General features: G+C 38.9%; 1 protein-coding gene across 4 annotated transcripts in view; it reads left to right on the top strand.

The window, feature by feature from the left end:
* Positions 1-23,688, top strand: part of CTNNA1 (catenin alpha 1) — a 181,543-nt gene that overhangs the window by 65,427 nt on the left and 92,428 nt on the right. For all 4 annotated transcript variants that reach the window (XM_030828542.1, XM_030828562.1, XM_030828553.1 and 1 more), the window contains exons 6-7: positions 4,148-4,417; positions 7,138-7,341. In XM_030828542.1, coding sequence (XP_030684402.1) covers positions 4,148-4,417; positions 7,138-7,341 — 474 coding nt within the window. The remainder of the gene's footprint in view (positions 1-4,147; positions 4,418-7,137; positions 7,342-23,688) is intronic.

Genomic DNA, 23,688 nt, shown 5'->3' with positions numbered 1-23,688 from the left:
TCCTATACAGCCTGCAGAACCATGAGCCAATTAAACCTATAAAGGTAGTCCTTTATAGCAATGCAAGTATGAGCTAATACAGGGAGAGAAGAGGGGTAGACGGAGTGGCTTCCTCTCTCCTTGGCCCCATGAGTAAGGGTATAACAGTTGCAGCTTGGGGATGTCTGGCCAATTGGTTGTGATAGTTTGGTGGTGACTTAGCCTTGGAGATGAAGGGAAGCTGTGGCTACTCACACTAGGAGCAAGACACTCCAGCCATGTTTCCATTTCCAAGATGGTATAGCACAGTAGTTGCATGGGCCGTAGAGGACAGGTCACAGTGTCGTCTCCTTCTTGGAGGGAGCACAGCAATGTGGACTCTAGGCAGCTCCCTCAGCTGGGCTTAGTGCCTATGAGAACTGCAGGAACAGTGGTGAGGTCTGTATGTGTCCAAGGTGTTGATGGGGGTTGCTGAAATCCTCTTGCTTACCTCCTCGAAGTGGGGAGGTTTGTCCTGGTTCCTGGGTGATCCTCGTTGGGGTATAGGGTGGTGGAGGCCTGGTGTTTCCTTCTGTTTTCCATGTGGCCAGCCTGAGATTTGTCACCATGGTTTCTGTAACTCCTCTGATGCGCTCTGGCGCTCTATCTCAGTTATTTTTATTAAAATGTAGTTGTTTAGTCGTTGTTTTGGGTTTTGTTTTGAGGGGGATGAATGCTAGGAGCTGCTAGTTGGCCATCTGATGTCACTGTTTTAAACCCTTTGTAAGCATAAACTCATTTAATCTTCACAAAATAATGTGAGGTAGATACTATAGCTGGTCGCATATTAATTTTAATAGAGGTTATGTAATCTTGCAAGTTCACTCATCTAACAAGTGGTGGAGCCAGGATTTGAACCCAGGTTGCTTGGCACCAGAGGACAGAGATACTGCGTTTTAATTGTTCCTATAATCACTACTGCCTAGAACATTGCCTGGATATAGTGGTGTTCAATAAGGATATTTGTTTAACAACTGAGTGACTGAACCACTTTGCTGTACTGGAATTGGATTCTAAGTGTGACGCTAATCAGTTACTTTCTAATTAAGTGTGGCTGGAATATTATTTGCTGACTAGAAGTGTTGAATTTCCATTAGCTGCATGTCGTTCTTTGACTGTAAGTGTAAAAGTGATGGCAGAAGTAAGGATGGGTTGGCATCAACCTTAGGTCCTGTGAGAAGGACCACCTCTGCCTCACATTGTCGACTCTGGCTTCCCAACATGCTAGTGATGTAATAATGCTTTGATGCTTACATTCCCTCCGTCTGTGTGCAGAGCTTATTGAGGTATTTGATGAGAATGTAATGCTTCTTATTTATTACCTAGTCTATGAATTCTTGCCTTTTGTGATTTTTTTTTTCTGAAAAGTTGGACACTGAATAGTAATGTTATTGTTGGTGTTTTATTTGTAAATAATTTGGACTGGTTGGATTGTTTGACCATGGACCCTTTTTTTAAGTGTAGCCATTTGTATCCAAGAGAAATCTATGGCTATAATTTTATATTGTTAAGAGAGAAATGAGAGGAAACTTTCACTTGAATTTTCAGCTCTTGGTTAGAGGCAGTGTTATAGATTGCTTAGAAGTTAGTTTCTATTTCTTGGTCAATCCATGGGATATCGTTCAGATTACATTGAAAGCAGTTATTTGACTGTTCCTGAGTCTGCTTGAACCATCACTGGGTTGGTGAAGTTGGGGATTATGAAAGCCAAAGTAGACCAAGAGACTCTAGTTTCATAAGTAATCTATTAGGTTACTTAATAGGTCACTTTCCTCAGTAATCTGGATTACTTATTGGCATTATATATCTTGAAAAGACTACTTTTAATCATTATTCTTATTACAGTAAATAGTGCTGTACTGTGATAGTGTCCATTTTCTTTATATAACAAAATCTAATTTCTTTGTGCTAAGGCAAGAGCAGTTCTAAAGAGAGAAAAAAGAACACTTTAGCAGTCAGGACACATGATGGTATTTCATTATTTTTTTCATCATAGATTAAAATATATCCCTCATACTTTGTAAATAGGAGTCTATCAGAGATACAGTGTGATGAGGGCAAGACATTTAGAAAATGGCACACAGAACATATGCACCAGCTGTTTAAGCATAATGGTTAACCCTAACTCCTTGTCATAACTCGAGTCTTGAAATGATCACCAATTCTCTAAATCCACAGGGTCTTGTTTCTGAATATTTAGCCTAATGTAGTCTTTGGAAAAGTAGAAATTGGTAATACCATACCAGGCAGTGGCTTAGGAAAGTCATGTGTTGAATAGTAATTATGGCACCTGCTAACTTGAGATGACCGTAAGTGTCTTTGGTAACTAACCTTTGTAAGAAGCTATGCTGATCTAGGTCATAGATACTTAGGAGGAACGCCAAAGCTGATTGCAAAGCATTTTTATAAAACAGTAGACAATTTAAGTACTTAAAGGCAAATGCCTTCCTAGAAAACTTTTAGAGCCCCTCAGGTTGTGGTGAAGGCAAGACATTTAGAAAATGCCACACAAAACATGTGCACCAGCTGTTTAAGTGTAATGTTTAGTCATAGCCCCTTGTTGCTTGAGTCTTTAAATGATAACTGATTCTTTAAATCTACAGGGTCCTGTTTTTGAATATTTAGCCTAATGTACTGTGTTACAGGGCATTTGGAGTGCTGTGAGCTATTACTTGCAAATTTAGATTCCAAATGAGAAAAGAATTCTAGGAGGAAAAGTAAGCTGTCATATTATACAAGGTTTGAATAAAGATGCAAACCTAAATATATACTGAGATGAACTTTCAGAAAAAGGAAGCCAGTTTGGTGTCTCTAATGCCTAATTAGGAACTCATCTAGAAAGATGAACCACTAAATAGCTAAGTCAGATGGCTAATTGAGTAATTGACTTTGTCCTTTCTAACTTGGTCAATTTTCTGTTACTGTATACACATGTAATACTCAAAATGTTTAAATTTATACCCTAGGATTTAGTTGATGACATTAACATTGACATTTTAACATGTAAAAAAGAGTTTGGCTACCATTTGGTGATCATTTAGAGTTATCACCTGTATTCTTCTTCTGTGGTGGTGATCCACTTTTACTAAAGCCTTTTTTTCACTTCTGAGTATTATGAGTGAAAGAGGGATACCAGAAATACCCGCTTCCCATTCCCATCTTGCTTATTTTTGGCATCACTTATTTGTCGCTTAGCATATCTACTCAGCCTACCAAGTAGATGCCATCATTAGTGGAAATGATGCCAAGGACCTCAAATCCTTCTTACTGTGGATTATAATTATGGGGTAGAAGAAATGAAAAAAAAAAAAGTTTAAGACCGTATCTATACAGAGTATTATAATCATAGATTGGGGCTATGAAGCATATACGCCTCAACTTTATGGCTTACTGACCTGCGAACTGTTTAATGTACTGTGTAAGCAAAGTATGGTTCTGTGTCCTAAAGTGGTCTTTGGGGTGGGGAGGGGGAGAGGAGGAGTTACGTGCTTGTGAGAACAGCCTTGCCATGTCCTCACCTAGTTATGTAGTTCATACCTACCTGTGGCATCCTGTCCCAAATTTCACAAAACTCTTATAATAAAATTATGTAACTTAATAAAAAATAATCCTCATAATAAGTCTTACTCTGTTTGAATGTATCTCTTCATGATCTTTCTATTTTTGATTGGTATAGGTACATATATCTATATAGAGTTGTAATCAAGATGCTAGGCAGTTTGTTTTGTCTTTTATTTAATGCCTTATTTAGTGCTGTGCTAAGTACCTTACATACATTATCCCATTTAATCCTCAAAACAATGATAAGAAAGGTACTATTACTGCTCTTCTTTGACAGAAGGGGAACCTTAGCCCTGAGGGTTTAAAATAAGGTCATAAAATAGCCAGGAGAAAGTAGAGGTGGGGGTGGGGGTGGATTCAGATTCAGGTCTGTGTGATTCCAAAGCTCAGAATCTTACCTACCAAGCCATACTGCCTTCTTTGTGATTGACTCTCAGCTAGATTGTTAATGAAAATAATGTGTCTAATTAGTAGATATTCTAACTTTTCAGCATTTACCAGCAAATTTTTATATGAGTAAAGCCCATATAAAGAGTGCTCCAATTTCTTGTTTTATTTACTCTTGTAGGAATTGAAAGATGTTGGCCATCGTGATCAGATGGCTGCAGCTAGAGGAATCCTGCAGAAGAACGTTCCGATCCTCTATACTGCATCCCAGGCATGCCTACAGCACCCTGATGTCGCAGCCTATAAGGCCAACAGGGACCTGATATACAAGCAGCTGCAGCAGGCGGTCACAGGCATTTCCAATGCAGCCCAGGCCACTGCCTCAGATGATGCCTCCCAGCACCAGGGTGGAGGAGGAGGAGAACTGGCATATGCACTCAATAACTTTGACGTAAGTTATTCTTGGGCGGAAATTTCCAGCTCTTGACCATCCCCCAAAAGATAACAGGTTTCTGGGGAAAAGCGATCAAGCTTTCTGATGATAGCTCAATTTCCACTTAGATCTGTAATCTAAGTCAAAAGAAATTATGAATCATCAGTCTACTTGATTTTAACTTGGCCTAAAACATTTATTTTTATTTTTATTTTTAGTTTGAATTAAACTTCTGGATTCTTTTATGTAGCTTATGTTTCCTATGAGGTCATTCTTTACTGAGGGTATGGGTTTGGTTCATTTCAACCAAGATTTTGACCTTCCGGCAGATGTGAAGCTATGATAGATACAGAAACTAAGTACACATAGGGTCAGCCCCCTAGAGGCTCGTGGTCTATTGGGAGATAGAGAAACATCATAAGTGACTGCAGCAAAAGTACCGTCATTCTAATCTTTCTTGTCTGCCTAGATATACTTCTTTTCAATGTCTAAATTGGAATAATGAACAGAAATTTAATCAAGTGGAAGCAAATTTGGGATTAAAATACTTTCTTAGCATAATGCCATAATTACTTTTCATAAATGATGCTCTAGGTCTGTCCTGTGTACACAACTCTAAGGTTAACTTTTTGGTGGGTTATGTGTTCTTAATTCCTACCCACATGCCTCATGGCTTCCAGTAGATGGCAGCAGTATAAGTTTTGTTGTTGTTGTTGTTGTTTTTTGTTTTTTTTTTGGGCTTTAAAAGTAACTGTTGGGGCAAATTAAAAAAAAAACAAAAAACAGAAATTGTGTTCCAGGTGACCAGTATCCTTTCATAAAGTAGGGATGCTATGAAATATAGAATAAAAAAAATTACAATGGAGTGCATTTTGTTTTTAAGTTTTTCCTTGCCTTTACCTTTTCTTTCTTTTGCCACTTTACTTTCGCTTAGGTAGCTGATCCTTGTTGATATGCATGGCTGATTTAAGACTTTTTCATGAAACAAGAAGGCAATGTTAAGTCTAAAGACCATGGTGTTAGAACTCAGTTTTTACCATGGAGCTTTAAACATTAAATTATTTTATAACAAACTCTTATGGTGCATGTTAAAATTTACTAGCAAGGTTGTTTTTCCCCCCTTCAAAAATTTGGCAGTATTAGGTATCTTTCAAGGTAGTAGCACATTTTGCCCTAAGTTGAGTAATATCTACCAGAAACTACTTAACTTCTCAGGGACACAGGTATTTGGAAAATGAGGGTTTGTGCTAAATGATCTCAGGCCCATTGAGGCTCTGTTACTCTGTTAAAATTCTATGACCATTCATTTCTCATTTTTGTTGGCCAGAAATCATTTTGTATTCAGTTTTGACCAGAGAAATTCTGTAATAACCTAATCTTACAAAAAATGATCAGCTGAAATGTAGGTTAATAATGAACTGAAGGTATTGCATGTTCAGTTTGAAAACTGAGGGTTCTTTGGAAGGGAAGGAAGAAATGTATACTTACTGGAAAAGGGCAAGGTTTTGGTAGAAAAAATTTGGCATTTAAGTTGAAATCAATAAGGACATAGTCTCTGTAAAGAAAAATTAAAGCCATAATATTTGCACAGACATTTATCAGTGTGAGGATAAATTACATCAAGTGGAGGAATTGGAGGGAGGCCAGTAGCTGCTGTGTTGAGGATGCCGATGTTTCACCTTGTACCTATAGCTTACCTGTGACCAGACCTCACTAAGCACTAGAAAAGCTGGATGCAAGTGGAGTCGGGAGGGAAGGGGAGACAGAAAAAGGATTTATTCTTATTGGAGCAGTTCTTCCTCACAGCTTAGCTTTTTGGGAGGATTGCTATCATCTCTTACAGAATACTAGAGGTCTTTGAGGAAGGAAAGTCTCTAATTTAGACATAACCGGATAAATTTGAGACTGAATTATTTAGAAAACTTGATTAGATGTGTAAGATGAGGCAAATAGATGGAAATTCATTGTAAATGCATTTCTTTCTGAAACTTTAAGGTTAGAGATCAGTTGTGTGTGTGTGCGCACACGTGTGTATATTTTAAGAGACAAAGTCTTGCTCTGTTACCTAGGCTGGAGTGCAGTGGCACAATCATAGCTCAGTGCAGCCTTGAACTTCTGGGTTCAAGTGATTCTCCTGAGTAGCTGGGACTATAGGCGTTTGCCACCATGCCCAACTTATTTTATTTTTTTGTAGAGACAGGGTCTTGCCTCGTTGCCTAGGTTGGTGTTGAACTGGCCTCAAAGAATCCTCCTTCAGTCTCTCAAAGTGCTGAGATTACAGGCATAAGCCACCACACCTGGCCTGTTTTGCCTTTATTTTTTAATTTTTTTGTGGTGCAGCAGTTGTAAATATCCCATGGCAGTTTTATATTCTGCAAGTAAGAGGTAACTTATTTTCCTTGTAATTCTCATCTGATGATTTGAATTGCTAGTCTCATACAGGTTTACCTTTAGATGTTCAGAATAAGTTGTGTGAGCATGATATATTTGTATTTGTGGTATCATACCATATCATGCCCTGTTTGGCTGCGTAGCATTACTTCTAGTGCTTTCTTTGAGGAGTGATCAACAGTAGGCCATCTTCTATGGGACAGCCCCTTCCTGCTAAGAAGTATAACTTTCTTTCAGATGTTGGAATTTTTGTGTTAAATCTTGATATTACTAATACCACTTTTGTCACCTTGAATAAAGGAGGGAACAGAGATGAGTACTAACATTCGGTAATACTTTCTCTGCAGAAACAAATCATTGTGGACCCTTTGAGCTTCAGCGAGGAGCGCTTTAGGCCTTCCCTGGAGGAGCGCCTGGAAAGCATCATTAGTGGGGCTGCCTTGATGGCCGACTCGTCCTGCACGCGTGATGACCGTCGTGAGCGAATTGTGGCAGAGTGTAATGCTGTCCGCCAGGCCCTGCAGGATCTGCTTTCGGAGTATATGGGCAATGTGAGTTTGACAGCTTTTCTTTGAAGTAAGATATTTATGGATGAGGAGTTTTGTATAACGTTGGATCTGAGATGTTTTCACTATAAATACCAAATATGTCCTTGACTCCTTGATTTTTGGGGGTAGGTCAGATTTTCTAAGGAATGGATAAATGGCTAAGTGGCTCTTTCCTCTCTCCAGCTTATTGAGAAATTTTCAACTTATAAAAATCATACAGTGAGTACCTAGGAAATTTATCTGTATTCATCAGTTAACATGTAGATACTTGTGTAGGTGTGTGTATAGATAAATGTATATGTATATATGTGTATATACACAAACATCCTTTTTTCCCCTGAAACCTTTGGAAGAAAGTCGTAGACATTGTGATGCTTCACCTCTAATATTTTAGCATGCCTCTCCAAAGAATAATGACCTTCTATACCACTAAAGTTTCATTATCCCAAGTAGGTGGCTCTCTAATTTTGGGCAAAAGGGAATGTTGAAAACCTGCCTCTTCAATATTTATGGTTTATGAAAGTTTTTTCGTGAACCATATTGAATGTCACAATAGTAGATAATTGCCAAGTAGAGTTACATGAAGCAAACTCTGGATAGTGTTTTTGAATTTTGAAGGTTTGTGCATAAAAACCCAGGCTATGAAATTTGATACCCAACTTCTTTTTTTTTTAAAGGCCATAGAATATTATGTATTTGTTGATGTTTCTCTATTGCCATATGTCTTTCTTTTTTTCCTTCCCTTATACTTCTTCTATTCTGGTTATTTAATGCTAGCTTAGAGTTCCTGTCATTTAGACCTTGGACCCAATATTTTACTGTAGCTAATTAGCAATAAATTAAGTAAAAATTATATGAAATCATTTTAAGGGGAAGAAGGACAACACAAATTAGTTGTCATCACTAGTGTTTTTTACCTGTTTAACACCTTAAAAAAAAGATCTTGGTCCTTTCTCATTTGTTCATTTGCCATACATCTTGTCTGTTCACTTACAGGCCTGTAAAAGTTAATGGGTGATGGTAAATCATGGTGGAATTCCTAGGGTGAAGATGAATGCCTTCCTCTGTTTATCTTGTCTCTACCATACTGTGAAATTAGTGATGCATATTGAATTTTTTAAAGCCATTGCTCCCTGGGCATGGTGGTTCAAGCCTGTAGTCCCAGCGCTTTGGGAGGCTGAGGTCGGTGGATTGCATGAGCCCAAGAGTTTGAGACCATCTTGGGCAACATGGTGAAATCCCATCTCTACAAAAAATACAAAAGTTAACTGGGCATGGTGGCGCACGCCTGGTCCCAGCTACTCGGGAGGCTGAGGCGGGAGAATTGCTTAAGCCTGGGAGGTTGTGACTACAGTGAACCACAGTTGCACCACTGTGCTCCAGCCTGGGCGGCAGAGCGAGAGTGTCTCGAAAAAAAAAAAAGCCATGTTTTGATTATAGGCAGTCTACTTCAGAAAAATGAGATTAGAGGTTTTGTTAAATCAGATGGAAAAAGTGGTTTTTAAGTCACAGTGAAAATGTGGGACACATTTAAAAATCCATAGCTAAGACTGAACATCAGAAAATATTTTAAAAAATGGATATGTTGCAGAATGGCTCACAATGTTGCAGTCTTAAACAGGGGAACAAAAACTCATGGTAAGTGGATCAGTCATCTGCTATCATGTGTAGTGCTGGAAATGGTGTAAAAGTGTCTGATGTAGTTATGATTAGGAAATCACTTCAAAAACAGACTTTGGTGGGAAGGAGGATGTGATAAATCTGTTCCGATTGCTCCGTTTTAGAACCTCCTAATTAGTCTATAAGATATCCCTTGAGTCTTGAGGTTGGTCACATTCTTGGGCCAATCACCCCTCGTCATGAGTAACCTTGAGGTCATGAGTAACCATGAGTAACCTAGAGTGCCATACAAACAGTACTGTCTATTCATGCCATCAATGTAAGAAAAGGTGGGAAGCACTCATTTATACTGAAGACATGGAGACCGCAGTAGCATTCTTTTTTTTTTTTTTGGAGACGGAGTTTTTGCTCTTGTTGCCCAGGCTGCAGTGCAATGGCGCGATCTCAGCTCACCACAACCTCCGCCTCCCGGGTTCAAGCGATTCTCCTGCCTCAGCCTCCCTAGTAGCTGGGATTACAGGCATGCGCCACCATCCCGGCTAATTTTGTATTTTTAGTAGAGACGGGGTTTCTCCATGTTGATCAGGCTGGTCTTGAACTGCCGACCTCAGGTGATCTACCCGCCTCTGCCTCCCAAAGTGCTGGGATTACAGGCGTGAGCCACCGTGCCCGGCTCACAGTAGCATTCTTAAATAAAAATTGGAACAATGTGTGATGTGAGGCTGAAATTTGGGTATTATGGTAGGGATCTTGAAAGAAATCTTGGCCGGGCACGGTGGCTCACGCCTGTAATCCCAGCACTTTGGGAGGCCGAGGCAGGCAGATCACGAGGTCAGGAGATCGAGACCATCCTGGCTAACATGGTGAAACCCTGTCTCTACTAAAAATACAAAAAAATTAGCTGGGCGTGGTGGCGAGCGCCTGTAGTCCCAGCTGCTCTGGAGGCTGACGCAGGAGAATGGCGGGAACCCAGGAGGCAGAGCTTTCAGTGAGCCGAGATCACGCCACTGCACTCCAGCCTGGGGAACAGTGGGAGACTCCATCTGAAAAAAAAACCCACCAAAAAACAAACAAAAACAGAAAAATTAGCCAGGCGTGGTGGGGGTCCACTGTAGTCCCAGCTACTGGGGAGGCTGAGGCCGGAGAATGATGTGAACCCGGCAGGCGGAGCTTGCAGTGAGCCGAGATCGCACCACTGCACTCCAGCCTGGGCGACAGAGCGAGACTCTGTCTCAAAAACAAAAAAACACAAAAGAAAGAAATCTTGAGATTTAGAAATGTATTTTAGGAGATGGTCTCTGGGTATGTTTCTCCTAAAGGTAAAAATCTTTAGTTTCCTTTTATTGATTCACATAGCAGTGAACAGGCTTGGTCCTCTCAAAAAGCATTGGAGTGAGGATAAACGGGGAGGGCAGTGGAGCACACTTGAAGAAAGCTTAGAATGATAAAAGGGTCTGGAAGAAGCAGAAGTAACTGGGGATAGATTTTTGCTTATTTATGAAGCATTCAAAAACATTTAGAACCTCTAGTGAGTGTCAGAATATAACCAGCAATGCCTGCCTGTCACTCAGTTCATTCTGAGTATGTGACACATGCAAAGCAGTGTGTTGGGCACAATGTAAGAGGAGGAATGAGGCTCTGATCCCTCCCTTCTGGAACAGACAAAGTTTCTCTAGGGGGTTTAATGGGATTGTCATCATAGGTAAAGCCAAAATGCTGTGGAAATTGCAAGGAGGTTGAGGTTATTTCTATCTGGGAAATCCAGGAGGCTTTCTTTTCTAGAAGATTTATTTTGTAATCTTTTGGTTGACTTCTACCTTGATTTTAAAAAAATGGTTCGTTTTATTTCTGTTGAAAAATATTAGACAAATTATGTTATGTGGAGAATTGAAATCACCTACATTAATTAAAACTTGTTTACTACGTGGAACTTTGTAAACATTGTTGTAAAGTCCAGAAAGGCTCACATAATATTCACTTTTTCTGTTTCTTGGATTCTCTCATGTTGTTATTGGTATTTTTATAGACACACATTCTTAAAGTGTCTTCTTTCTTCATTTTGTGTTGCTTATTACCAGGTTCCACTGGCTTTTTCTCTGAGGCAGTGATTCTTAACTTTGGATGCACATTACAGTCCTTGGGCAAGTTAAAAATCTTGATGTTTCAGATGTACCCCAGACCGATTAAGTCAGAATCTCTGGGTCAAGATCCAGGTGTTCAGTTATTTTAAAACACTTCCCAGTTGATTCCAGTGTGCAACTAAGGTGGAAAAACTGCTCTGGTAGTTTATTCCGTTTGTCCCTTTCTGTCCCCACTGCCATTACCTTACTTCAGTGTCTCCTCACTTTTTCCATTTTCCACTTTGTTCTGCCTGCCCACGCCAGGCTGAGCTCCTGTCTTTAGTGCTAGGGCATTGTTCATTATGTTCTGGAAATTCCCTTCCTACCTTTGTAAACCTAATCTACTCTTTCTTCAGGCCCCACATTTGTTTTTCATCTCTTTGCTGAAGGCCATTTCAAACGACATCATCTTATATTATTTCTTTGGTGCTTGAAGTTTTGTGCCTTATTGTATACTCCCTTGAATTGTTGTTTAATTGCATTTCTTTTATCCATTTTATTCTGCAACTAGGTTTTTAAGCCTTTGGAACATGACAACTCCTTAAAAATATTCATTCTTGGTCTAGTATAATGCTGCAAGAGGTACTCAGTAAATGCTTGCTTAATGAACTCATGCTGGTTTGGAGGAATGAATAAAATGAATAATTTTGGATTTTCATGGTCCTAAGGATATAATAGTGTGGTGGAAAAAACCAAAGACCCTTACCCTTATGGGCCTTACATTCTACAGGGGATGAAGGAGGAGGCTGTGGTGGTTTATTTCTACTTCCTATTAGATCTTTCAGTATACAGATGACATTTGTTGAAAAAATTAAACCAAATACTCTGGAATAAGCAATTAAGTGAAAGTGATACCTTAGAGCAGAGTTAAGTTTAATTCATCAGCTGAGGGCCAAATTCCCTTTTAAAGTTTCCAAGGGTCAGGAGGCTAGCAGCCTTAATGTTATTGCTTGCATAGTGGTTTGATGAAGAGTTGGTAGGTAGTCTTGGCTCTACAGCTAACTTACTGTACGGACTCTAAGGAAATAATTGACATAAAAGTAATGCATTTGACCTCTACTTACTTAACATTAGGGAAATACCACAGACCCATGACAGTGGAGGTTTTGCGACCCTTCAGTGTATCCTTGTAGTTTCAGAGATGACTTCCAGGTTTCCTTGAAATGAAATGTGGTTATTGTGGTTAAGTTTAATTTGTTTTGGCTCTGTCAGCCTATAGTTGCTTTGCCTGTGAGAGAGAAAAACAGCTTTGGATGGATGTCATAATCTTAAAAAGGTTTAAAAGTGAATGGATTGAGATTAAAATGAAATGTAATTAAATTTGAAAAAGTTATTACCATTTTATTTTTTTCATGATTGAAAGTCAGACATGTGAATTAAATTACTGAAACACCACTACTATTAGCATTTAGGGATATATATATATTTTCAGATTTTTTTCTTTTCTTCTTCTATGCAGAGCATAAAATAACAGTTTTAATTCTCTCAGTGTTTTCTGCCTATAAACATGAAATATCCGTAGAACTAGGTTTCAGACTATTAAGTTAATGGGCTAAAACAATTTGCTGTCTGGTTAATGGGTTCAAATTTCTGTTTTTCAAATACATAGCTGACTTGGTTGCCCAGTTGTGTGTTTTAATGTTCTCTGAGTTATTTCAGTGCTACTGAGAAAGCCTTCTGAAGGGCCCTATGCTTTATACAGCTGATTTCTTTATTTCATGCCTTTCATTCTGCTGAGGGATATGCTGACTGTTAATATGTTCCTTTCTCCCTTTTTTAAGGCATGTGTTTTTCCAGTAGTAGAATTTATTGGAACCAAACTTGTCTCTGTTACCATACCCCCCTTCAACCCTGACTCTTCAATGAACAAATAAGCAAAACCTACCCCTTCCCCAAAACCTCCAAATCTGAATATAGTTAATACAATGTCTGAAACATAAAGGACCCTCAGTCTTTGAAATGAACTCCATTTGGTTTCGACCAGAGCAGTCTTGCCCAGCAGGTTATGGTCGTGTTTGACTGACTGGCGTTAGGGCTTATAATTGGTAAGAACAAACACATGTCATGGGCTTAAGTAGTTCTAGCTCTCTGCTATTCAGTGTGGTAGCCACTCGCCATATGTGGCTATTGAGCACTTGAAATGTGACAAGTCTAAATTGAAGTTTGCTGTAAGTACACCAGATTTCAGAGTTAGTATAGAAAAAAGAATGTAAATTATCTCATTGATACTATTTTAGATATATCGGGTTAAATAAAATCTATTAAACTTTATTTTTACCTGTTTCTTTTCACTTATGGCTACTAGAAAAATCATATTTACGTTGATTATATATGTATCTATAACATATATATGTTACAAAAATTATGTGGGTGGTTTATTTCTGGCTTGCATTGTATCTCTGTTGGATAGTTCTAACTAATAAGTAACCAACCAGCTAAGGTGAGTAGATGAGAGGTTAGGATCAACTTCGTTCAATGTCCAGAATGGCATGGTAGTCCATGCATAGTAGCTATTATAACCTGTATTCTTTTAATACTTAAAACTGTAGTTTTAGATAGAAAATTGGTTCAGTTTAGGACCTTGTAAGGATAATGTTTCTTAAGGATACATTTTATCTTTGTTCTTGCCTGAAAACATTGGAGATAATAGTTGTAGGATCCCAAAAGAAGAATGCAGTAACTGGACATACTTTGGTTGGACTGGACATATATTTGAGGAATGTGATTATGTTAATATCAAGTATAAAATTTTAATTCGATTTGGGTAAATTTGACGTGGAATGTATGAATGTTATGCAGCTAATGTTCATTTTCAAAGATCTTTTGAAAAGATATTATAGTGAAGTGAAGCACTCAATTTAGATGCTAATCCTTTCTCAGTTTTGCAAATGCCTTCCTGGAATCTCTTTAGCATAGCCAGAGCTTTTGAAGGACTCTGAAGAGCTTGTTACTGCATTATGTTGTGGCTACACTTTCCTTCTCTTCAGAATTAGAGTAGCTTAATTTTTTCCTGATTATAAAAGTTCTGTGTTCATTATATAGTGTCCATAATCCCACCACTTATTTTTGTGTATAACATTCCAGACTTAATTTGGATATGTGTATATGTACACTTATATCTGTTCTTTTCTTACCTTTTCTTCTTTTTAAAAATGTTGTTAGTAATGATTGTCCGTACTTTTATACTGCTTACCATATGCCAGCCATTGTGCTGAGAGACATTTTATCCCCATAATAACCCTATTGAGTTGATAATTGCTCAAAAATACATATACATACAGGTGCAGTTTGAGCTCAGATCTGTCTGACCTGAAAGTCTGAACTCTTAATACTTTTACCATTGTACATTGTCCCAAGTTAACAAATATGGTTTTATAACATCTTAATGGTGGCAGAGTTTTCCATTAAAATTAAATACCCCCAGAACTAAAATAAATACTGGAATCTAAATTTCAGTATTAAATTTCTAAAATTGGATATCCTAGACTAAGTAAAATAGACCCAGGTCTGGGATAGCTGCTTGAAGTGAGTGGAATGTCACTTGTGTCCATGTGAAGAGACCACCAAACAGGCTTTGTGTGAGCAATAAGGCTTTTTAATCACCTGGGTGTGGGCAGGCTGAGTCCAAAAAGAGAGTCAGCAAAGGGTGGTAGGATTATCATTGGTTCTTACAGGTTTGAGATAGGCAGTGGAGTTAGGAGCAATTTTTTTGTGGGCGGGTGGGGGGGGATCTTATAAAGTACATTCTCAAGGGTGGGGAGAATATTACAAACTACCTTCTTAAGGGCAGGGGAGGGTATTACAAAGTACTTTCTCAAGGGTGGGGAGGGTGTATTGTCACAAAGTCAATTTATCAGTTAGGGTGGGGCAGGAACAAATCACAGTGGTGGAATGTCATCAGTTAAGGCAGGAACTGGCTATTTTCACTTCTTTTGTGGATCTTCAGTTGCTTCAGGCCATCTGAATGTATACCTGCAGGTCACGGGATATGATGGCTTAGCTTGGGCTCAGAGGCCTGACATGGAGCAAAAGAGCTTTTAGGGTATTTTCCATGCTAGACTGGTGGTACTTGAGTGCCGTAGCTGTTTAAATGGGCTCTGTGGTTTGCAGGTACAGAGGCTGAGTTTTGTTACACAGTTATGGTATGATTTCCATCTTTCTTTGAACTCTTGGGTTTTCTGCAAGAGATGCTTACCTAAATTGGTAGTCCATAGTTCTGTAGAGGCATTTGAAGATTATTTTATTGAATTGTTAGTGTAAGCTTTTCTGTGAGCTGCCTAATAAACAGGATTTGGGAGAGTTTATATAAGTAGATGATGCATTGAATGCAAAATTTGAGCCTGTGTAGGACTTGCTTTTTTGACAACGGCATTTATTTTTATTTTTTATTTAATAAATTTTATTTTTACTGTATATGTTTAAGGTATACAATGTGATATTTAGATATACATAGTTAAATGATTACTACAGTGAAGCCATTTAACATATCTGTTATCTTAGAATTAGCAAGTTTTCCAAATACAATACAATGCTATTGACTATAGGCTTCATGCTGTAGATTAGAGCTCTAGATTATTTATTTATTTATTTATTTATTTTTGCTCTGTCACCCAGACTGGAGTGCAGTGGTACGATCACAGCTTACTGCAACCTCTGCTTCCCTGGTTCAAGTGATTCTCGTGTTCCAGCCTCCCAAACATAATAGCTGGGTTTAGAGGCTTGTGTTACTAAGTCTAGCTAATTTTTGTATTTTTAGTAGAGATGGGGTTCCATGCTGTTGGCCAGGCTGGTCTTGAACACCTGGCCTCAAGTGATCCACCTGCCTTGGCTTCCCAAAGTGTTGGGATTACAGGTGTGAGCCACCATGGCTGGCCAAGAGCTCTAGATTTATTCATCCTGCATAACTGCAACTTTGTACTCCTTGACATAAGTGTCCCCTACTCCCACCATATGGTAACCCACCTTTCTACTCTCTTGTTTTTATTTATTAGAGAACATGTAAAAATCATGCAATAGTTTTCTCTCTGTGTCTGATTTATTTCACTTAGTATAATGCCCTCCAAGTTCATCCATGTTGTAGAGCAGCATTTATTTAATTTGAAAACACTGTTTGTCAAAAATTAATTTGTGATTTTCTTATGGTTCAAGATAAGGAGTTTAAAAGATCTTCATAACTGAGGAAGACGTCTTACCCCAGTTACATTTGTGTTGCTTTCAAAGAGGTTTGAAGTACTTCCTGTTTATAAGCTATCCTGGCATTGCGAATTGCAGTATTTAGCAGGCAAGTTCTTAATCTCTAATACCAGAAAGATGCATGTTTATGTATTTGTTGAAGTGATGCTGGCCTGATGGAGCAGTAGTGGAGTGGGCTTTTGAAATCAGGATGATGGAGCAGGCGTGTAAGCCTGCCCAGTGTTAGGCAGCGGGTGGATAGGAGTTTAGCCTCCTCAGGATTGCTGTTAGACTGTCCTTTATATCACTTTGTGCTGTTTAGCCGTCAAGCAGGGTTGAAAAGACTTCATATCTAAAGTAGTATTTCTGAATTAACAGGTAATAACCTCTAAATATATCAGATTATTAGTAATTATCTCTCGCTGGTGGGGTGATGGGCACTATAAATTTTCTTTGATATTTTTTCCCACATTTAAAAAAAGTTTTTTATGTTGTTAATGTCACAAAGTTTAAAAAACTTAGACTGTTAGATTTGTGTGTCTTAGATTTTTAGGTTTTGTTTATAATCATACACCGTGTTCATTTCCAAAGCACTATTAATAGGGAAATTTGATGGTTTTTCACAGTTAATATGTTGATTAGTCCTTTCGAGGTAATGATTCATTCAGGACTAAATTCATTCAGTTTGGCTAAAGTGGTTAGTTTGGTTTTTAAAAAATTATAGTATACATTTCTATCAAGTCTTGAAGTGAGACTCAATTATCTCTCTGTGATAGCATTTGCTTCATTCTTTTCTTGCAGTGTATATCAAAGTGATTTTTGACCTTGGAAGTATAAAATTGTGAAGGTAGAATTTGGAAGTGACATTCGTTATCATGTGGTCTAGGGGTTGACAAATTATAGTTCTCAGGTCAAGTCGAGCCTGCCACTTATTTTTATAAATAAAGTTTTATTGGAACACAGCCATACCCATTTAGTTGTTTCTTCCTTCTCCTCCTCCTTCTTTTCTTCCTTCTTCTTTCCTCCTCTTCCTCCTCCTCCCCCTTCTCTTGATCCTCCCCCTCCCCATCCTGCTCCTTCCTCCCCTCCTGCTGCTTCCCCCTCCCCCTCCTCCCTCCCCTCCCTCTCCTCCCTCCCCTTTCCCCACTCCTCCGTCTCCTCCTCTCCTCTCCTCTCCTCTCCTCTCCTCTCCTCTCCTCTCCTCTCCTCTCCTCTCCTCTCCCTCCCCTCCCCTCCCCTCCCTCCCCTCCCTCCCTCCCCTCCCCTCCCCTCCTTTCCCCTCCCCTCTCCTCCCTTCCCCCCCCTCCCTCCCTTCCCCTCCCCTCCCCTCCCTTCCCCTCCCCTCCCCTCCCTTCCCCTCCCCTCCTTTCTCCTCTCCCCTCATTTTTGTTTTTGTTTGTTTTGAGACAGGCTCTTATTCTGCCACCCAGGCTGGGACTGCAGTGGTGCAATCACAGCTCACTGCAGCCTTGACTTCCCAGGCTCAGGTGATTCTGCCATCTCAGCTTCCCCAGTAGCTGGGACTACAGGTGTGCACCAGCATGCCTGACTAATTTTTTTGTATTTTTTGTAGATATGGGGTCTTGCCATTTTGCCAAGGGTGGTCTCAAACTCCTGGGCTCAAAGCAGTCTGCCTGTCCCAGCCTCCCAAAGTGCTGGGGTTACAGGTGTGAGCCACCATGCCTGGCCAAGTAATTTCTAAAGAGACTGCATGGCCCCAGAGCCTAAAATATTTGCTATTTAGTCCTTTATAGAAACTTGCCAATTTTTAATCTATTTCAATCAGCTCGCCAGTAACTGGGACTGCAGGTGTGCACTGCCATGTCTGGCTAAGTTTTGTATTTTTAGCAGAGATGGGGTTTCACCATGTTGGCCAGGCTGGTCTCAAAGTCCTGATGTCAAATGCTATATCCACCTCGGCCTCCCAAAGTTCTGGGATTACAGGCGTGAGCCACGGCACCCAGCCCAAGCAATTAATTTTTCTGAAGGTTTTAAATTATAAATTCAGTTTCTTCAGTAGATATAAAACTAAATTATGTATTGCTTCTTGGGCAAATTTTGGAAGATTGTGGCTTTCAATGAATTAGTTCATTTTATCCACTTAGTTGATTTTATATGCATGGAGATGTTTGTTGTAATCTCTTACTATCCTTTTACTGTTTAGCCTCTGTAGCAGTATTCTCTGTTTCATAACTGTTGTTGATAATTTGTTTTATTTTTTCTTTCTTTGTCAATCTGGCCAGAAGTTTATCAATTCTAGTGATCTTTTGAAAAATCCAGCTTTGGGTTTCATTAATTTTTTTTTTCCTCTAATACTTCCAATTTCATCTGTTTCTGCTTTTTATTTATATTTTTTTTCTGTCTGCTTATTTTGGGTTTATTTTATTCTATTTTTACTAGTTTCTTGAGGTGAGAACTTAGGTTATTGACTTGAGATCTTTCTTCTTTGTGTAAAGATATAGTGGTATAGATTTCCATAATCTAAGCCCTGCTTTGTCTGCATCCAATAAATTCTGATAAGTTGCATTTTCATTTTAAAATTATTTTTATTGTTCTTTTTTGCTGTTTGTTTGTTTTTAAGAGATCGGGTCTCATCATGTTACCCAGGCTGGTCTTGAACTCTTGAGTTCAAATGATCCTCCCACCTCGGCCTCCCAAAGTGCTGGGATTACAGGCGTGAGCCACCGCACCCGGCCTGTATTTTCATTTTTGTTCAGTTCAGGATATTTTAAAATTTTCCTTGAGTCTTCTTCTTTGATCACCGGCTTATTTAGTAGAAGTATGTTGTGTAATTTCCAAGTTTTTGGAGATTTTCTTGCTATGTTTCTGTTACTGATTTCTAGTTTAATTCTAATTCCATATGGTCAGAGAACATAAAGTTTGCATGATTTCAATTTTTTAAAAATTTGTTCATTGAGCCTTGTTTTATGACCCAGTGCTACCTTTGTGAATGTTCTCTTTGTACTTGACAAATAATATGTATTCTGCTTTTTTTTTTTTTTTTCTTTTTTGAGACGAAGTCTTGCTCTGTCGCTCAGGCTGGAAGTATAGAGGCACGATCTCGGCTCAAGTGGTTTCTCCTGCCTCAGCCTCCCAAGTAGCTGGGATTACAGGCGCCCGCCATCACGCCTGGCTAATTTCTGTATTTTTAGTAGAGGTGGGGTTTTGCCATGTTGGCCAGGCTAGTCTCGAACTCCTGACCTCAGGTGATCTACCCGCCTTGGCCTCCCAAAGTGCTGGGATTACAGGCATGAGCCACTGTGCCTGGCCTGTATTCTGTTATTGTTGGGTGGAGTGAAAGTGTCACTTAGATCTAGTTGGTTGATGGCATTGTTCTATAGCTTGCTGTTTTTTTGGTTGGGGGAAAGATCTAATTATTCTAAGAATTACTAAGAGAAGAGTGTTGCAGTCTCCAATAATTGTAGATTTGACCATTCTTTATTTCAGTTCTTGGATTGCCACTCCATGTGTTCTGCTCAGGATTTTTAGTTACATTCAGTGGCACAGACAGGGTGGAATATATTTATTACATTTAGCCAGAACCAAAACTCAACCAGTGTTTTCAAAACTGAATCTGAAACTAGTGAAGTGTTAGGCCATGGTCACAGCCATGTTTGAACAGTTAGGACTAGAACTAAGGCTTCTGATTTTTTAGTCCAGAGATACTCCTGGTGGTGCTCTTCACATGTGATGCCATGGATGATGGGCAGTAAGCTGATACTTCCATAGAATAGAACTTGTTAAAGCTTGATCAAGTAATGTAATCTCCCCAGGGCAGCTTTCTTGGCTATAATCAGGGTCATTAATAGCTGCCCTCTAACTGACCTTGTTAAAATGCACAGAGAATCTCTCAAGTAAGACCAAGAAAAACCATGAAGATGGGGATATAATGGGTGGTGTTATTAAAAAATATCAAGATACCTTGGAACAAAAGAACAGAAAATAAAGTGTAGCAAAGAATAGGGTGAACAGGGATCTGGATAGGTGGGGACCAAGGGACATGCCTTCTGTGACAGGTGCTTTATAGCTTTCTTTGTCTGCTCCACTGCTTGCTCTCTGCCTCTAGCAAAGAGCCAAAGTGGTAGTCTCCATCTCCAGTCTGTGTGATTTTGTAGTTCAAGCATCTAATCATAGCTGACAGGTCTCTCCCTCTCCTCTCGTGTGTGTCTGTGTGCAATGCCATGTTTGATGTGAACGTAAAACTATAAAATGTATGTGCAAATGTGTAAATTGGTATTTTTAGGGAAAAATACAATATAGTTTCTCCTTCAGTTATTCTTTTTGGCCCAAGGAGTAGGCTTTACTTTTTGGCAAAGTTGTCATGTGTTGATAATAATAAATCGATTTATTAAAAATATTGTGATTGTTTAAATGTAGCCAACTAATAGTTGTGGGAGGCCACCTATTTAGTTTAGAATGCCCATATATGACAAACATGTAAAACTAAAAGCTTATCAATCATAACCTTCTACCGTAATATTTTTTATCCATTCATTTTACATTTTTTTAAAATTAGGTATCTTAGAGGATTTAAGGTAGTAAATAAAAACTCATTGTGACTATGGCAGTTAAGGATTAAACAAATTGGGTTTGTATGTTTGGTTTGTCTGCCCTCAAACTAGCCATAATGTTTATTTATTTATTTATTTTTTGTCTTTAACCCTCTCCTCCCCTCATTAAATATAGTTACATAAAGGGATGCCATTCTGCTTTTCATGATGGGCAGTTCAGGTTCTGTCATGAGCATTGAGTTTCCAAACTGTCCTTGTCAGAGGCAGGAGATTTCCTCCTTTCTGACTTCAGACCTGCTGTGTTGAAAGTTGCCTCTTTGGTTGATATATTTCTCAGTCATAATGCCAACTTAGAAGGGCACAAGTCTGTGGAATATGTTTTTATTCTTAGATGGGATTATTTTATTCATTTTGAGTTGAATCTTTGTTCATATCTGATGACTGCTAATGCTAATGCAGTCCTTCTCAGCACCTCAATGGCTTGCTTATTTTATTTTATTATGTTGTATGTATGTGTGTATGTATTTATTTTTTGAGACTGGGCTGGAGTGCAATGCTGTGATCTCGGCTCACTGCAACTTCTGCCTCCGGTTCAAGTGATTCTCCTGCCTCAGCCCCCCAAGTAGCTGGGATTACAGGCGCCCGCTACCACGCCTGGCTAATTTTTGTATTTTTAGTAGAGATGGGGTTTCACCATGTTGACCAGGCTGGTCTTGAACTCCTGACCTCAGGTGATCAACCTGCCTTGACCTCCCAAAATGCTGGTATTACAGACATGAGCCACTGCGCCAGGCCTATTTTAAAGAGGAATATTGGATATATAGAACCAAAGACTGTTGGGAACCAATTCCATTTGGTCATTCTCTTAAACTGCCATTAGGGCTTTCTGTAATGTCATAATTTGGAAACATAAGGAGGATGTTTCCTTTGAGTTACTTTATGCTGAAATAACATCTGGTCGGTAAATATCCTACAAGTATTACTTTCAGATGTTTTGAAATGATTGGCCTCCTGCTCTGGTTTTAACCCCAGTTGAAGACACTTTAATGTTTACAGTTTATAATAATCTACCAAGTTGAATACAGTGTGACATCGTATTTCAAGGCTTCCTTGCTAACCGTCCTTTAAGTTTTAACACTGGAACATATTAGCCTGAATTACTTCTCCTTGCTTTGAGAGAGAATTACTGGTTTTATAGATTCAAATATGAAAGTCATCTTCTAGGAGTGAAAAGATAAATGTTTTGGCTTGCCCTTGCTCTTGTGTCTGTAAGAATATTGCTTATTATTTCCTGGTGTAAAATGACCTGAGATATTTTATTAGAAAAATTATACCAGTCCGGGCAACGTGGCAAAACTCTATCTCTATAAAAATATTAATAATTAGCCAAGCGTGGTGGCACACACCTGTAGTTCCAGCTACTCGGGAGGCTGAGGTAGGAGGATAGCCTGAGCCCGGGAAGCTGAGGCTGCAGTGAGCCATGATGGCACCACTGCACTCCAGCCTGGGCAACAGAATGAGACTTCATTTCACACAAAGACCAGTAATACTGAACTGTAATCTTTTAAGCTCATACTCATAAACACACTTGTTGCCAGGAGCAGAGCATATTGTTTATGTTACTTTGAAGATTCTGTATTTTTGCTGAAAAATAGCTGAAGCCACTGTATATAGGAAAATTGTTTGTTTTCTAAAATTGGCCATTAATATATACTATTTAGTGATTTATGTTGTGATAAAGGATCCTCTCACCTCCCTCACCTTTTCAAAACTGCTTTTCCTTATGCCATTAAAGTTTTTCAGTTAAGGAAACAGACTCAAGGCTTTAACAACCATTTATGCCAGAGGTTGCAATTTTTTTGTTGTGGAAAATCAGACCTTGGCGATGACCTTGAGCAGTAGGATATAAATAACTCCCACAAGCTTAGCATTCCAATAATGGAACACCAGGCCTAAATGGGTTAAGAAATTTGTTTGAGTTTTCTTTTTCAAAGCAATATTAAATGTTGTAGCATTCAGATAAAAATCCAATTTTAAAATTAAAATTTCTAATCATGGCAGTTAAAAAACACCTGACACCATTGGCCACCTCTTATTTGCTTTCTACAGGGCTTTCATAATGGCCAACTGTAGAGGTTAAAAATCCAACTACTCTTTTCGACTAGGTTTTTCCATCCAATGCTCCATTAACCATTTTCTTAAAACCACTCTGAACCTAGAATTACACTAATTTGGCGGTTATGTTAATAAACAGCAGTAATTGTATATTTTGGATTTAAGGTATTGATAAAGTGTGAATTATCCTTAACCCTCAAGATTTGAACAGATATGAAAGTTGGTTTAGGAGGAATGGTTACATACAAGGTAATTCCTTATAGAGTGAGATGTATGATTTGTTTAAAAACATTCCAGCAGAAAAACCAATGGAAAGGTGATAAATGAAACAAGAAAGCAGAAAGTTGATGATTTTTAAAGTTTGGTAATGGTTAAGTGAGGGAGTTTATTTAGTATTCTCAATCCTTTCGGTGGGTATGTTAGAAAAAACTCATAATAATTTTTTTTTTTTTTTTAAAAAGGACATGTCATCACCATGGTGGTTAGTTGAGTAGGTGTTAGCATGTTAGATGTCTGAGAGCACAGTCCTTGCCATGTGTACACCCTTCGGAGGGCATTTGCATGCTTTGCAACCCCTGGAAGGCCTTGTTTTATCCCACTTAGTCCTCTTCTCACTCTCCATTTTATAGGCTGGCTGGTGCCTATGCTGATTCTTAGGCCAATTAGATTCTCTTGGGGATTTGTATGGGTAAATAATGGGAAAATGATACAATTAGTAATGGAAACTGAAAAAGGAAATGATACCATTATGTAGAGCCAGGGTGATAGGGGTCTTGACAAAGTGAACTTGTGGGTGAGTAGCAGCTATGAAT

This window comes from Nomascus leucogenys, chromosome 2 (assembly GCF_006542625.1).
Source record: "Nomascus leucogenys isolate Asia chromosome 2, Asia_NLE_v1, whole genome shotgun sequence".
NCBI classification, from domain to species: Eukaryota; Metazoa; Chordata; class Mammalia; order Primates; family Hylobatidae; genus Nomascus; species Nomascus leucogenys.
This window is presented reverse-complemented; position numbering and strand designations above follow the sequence as displayed.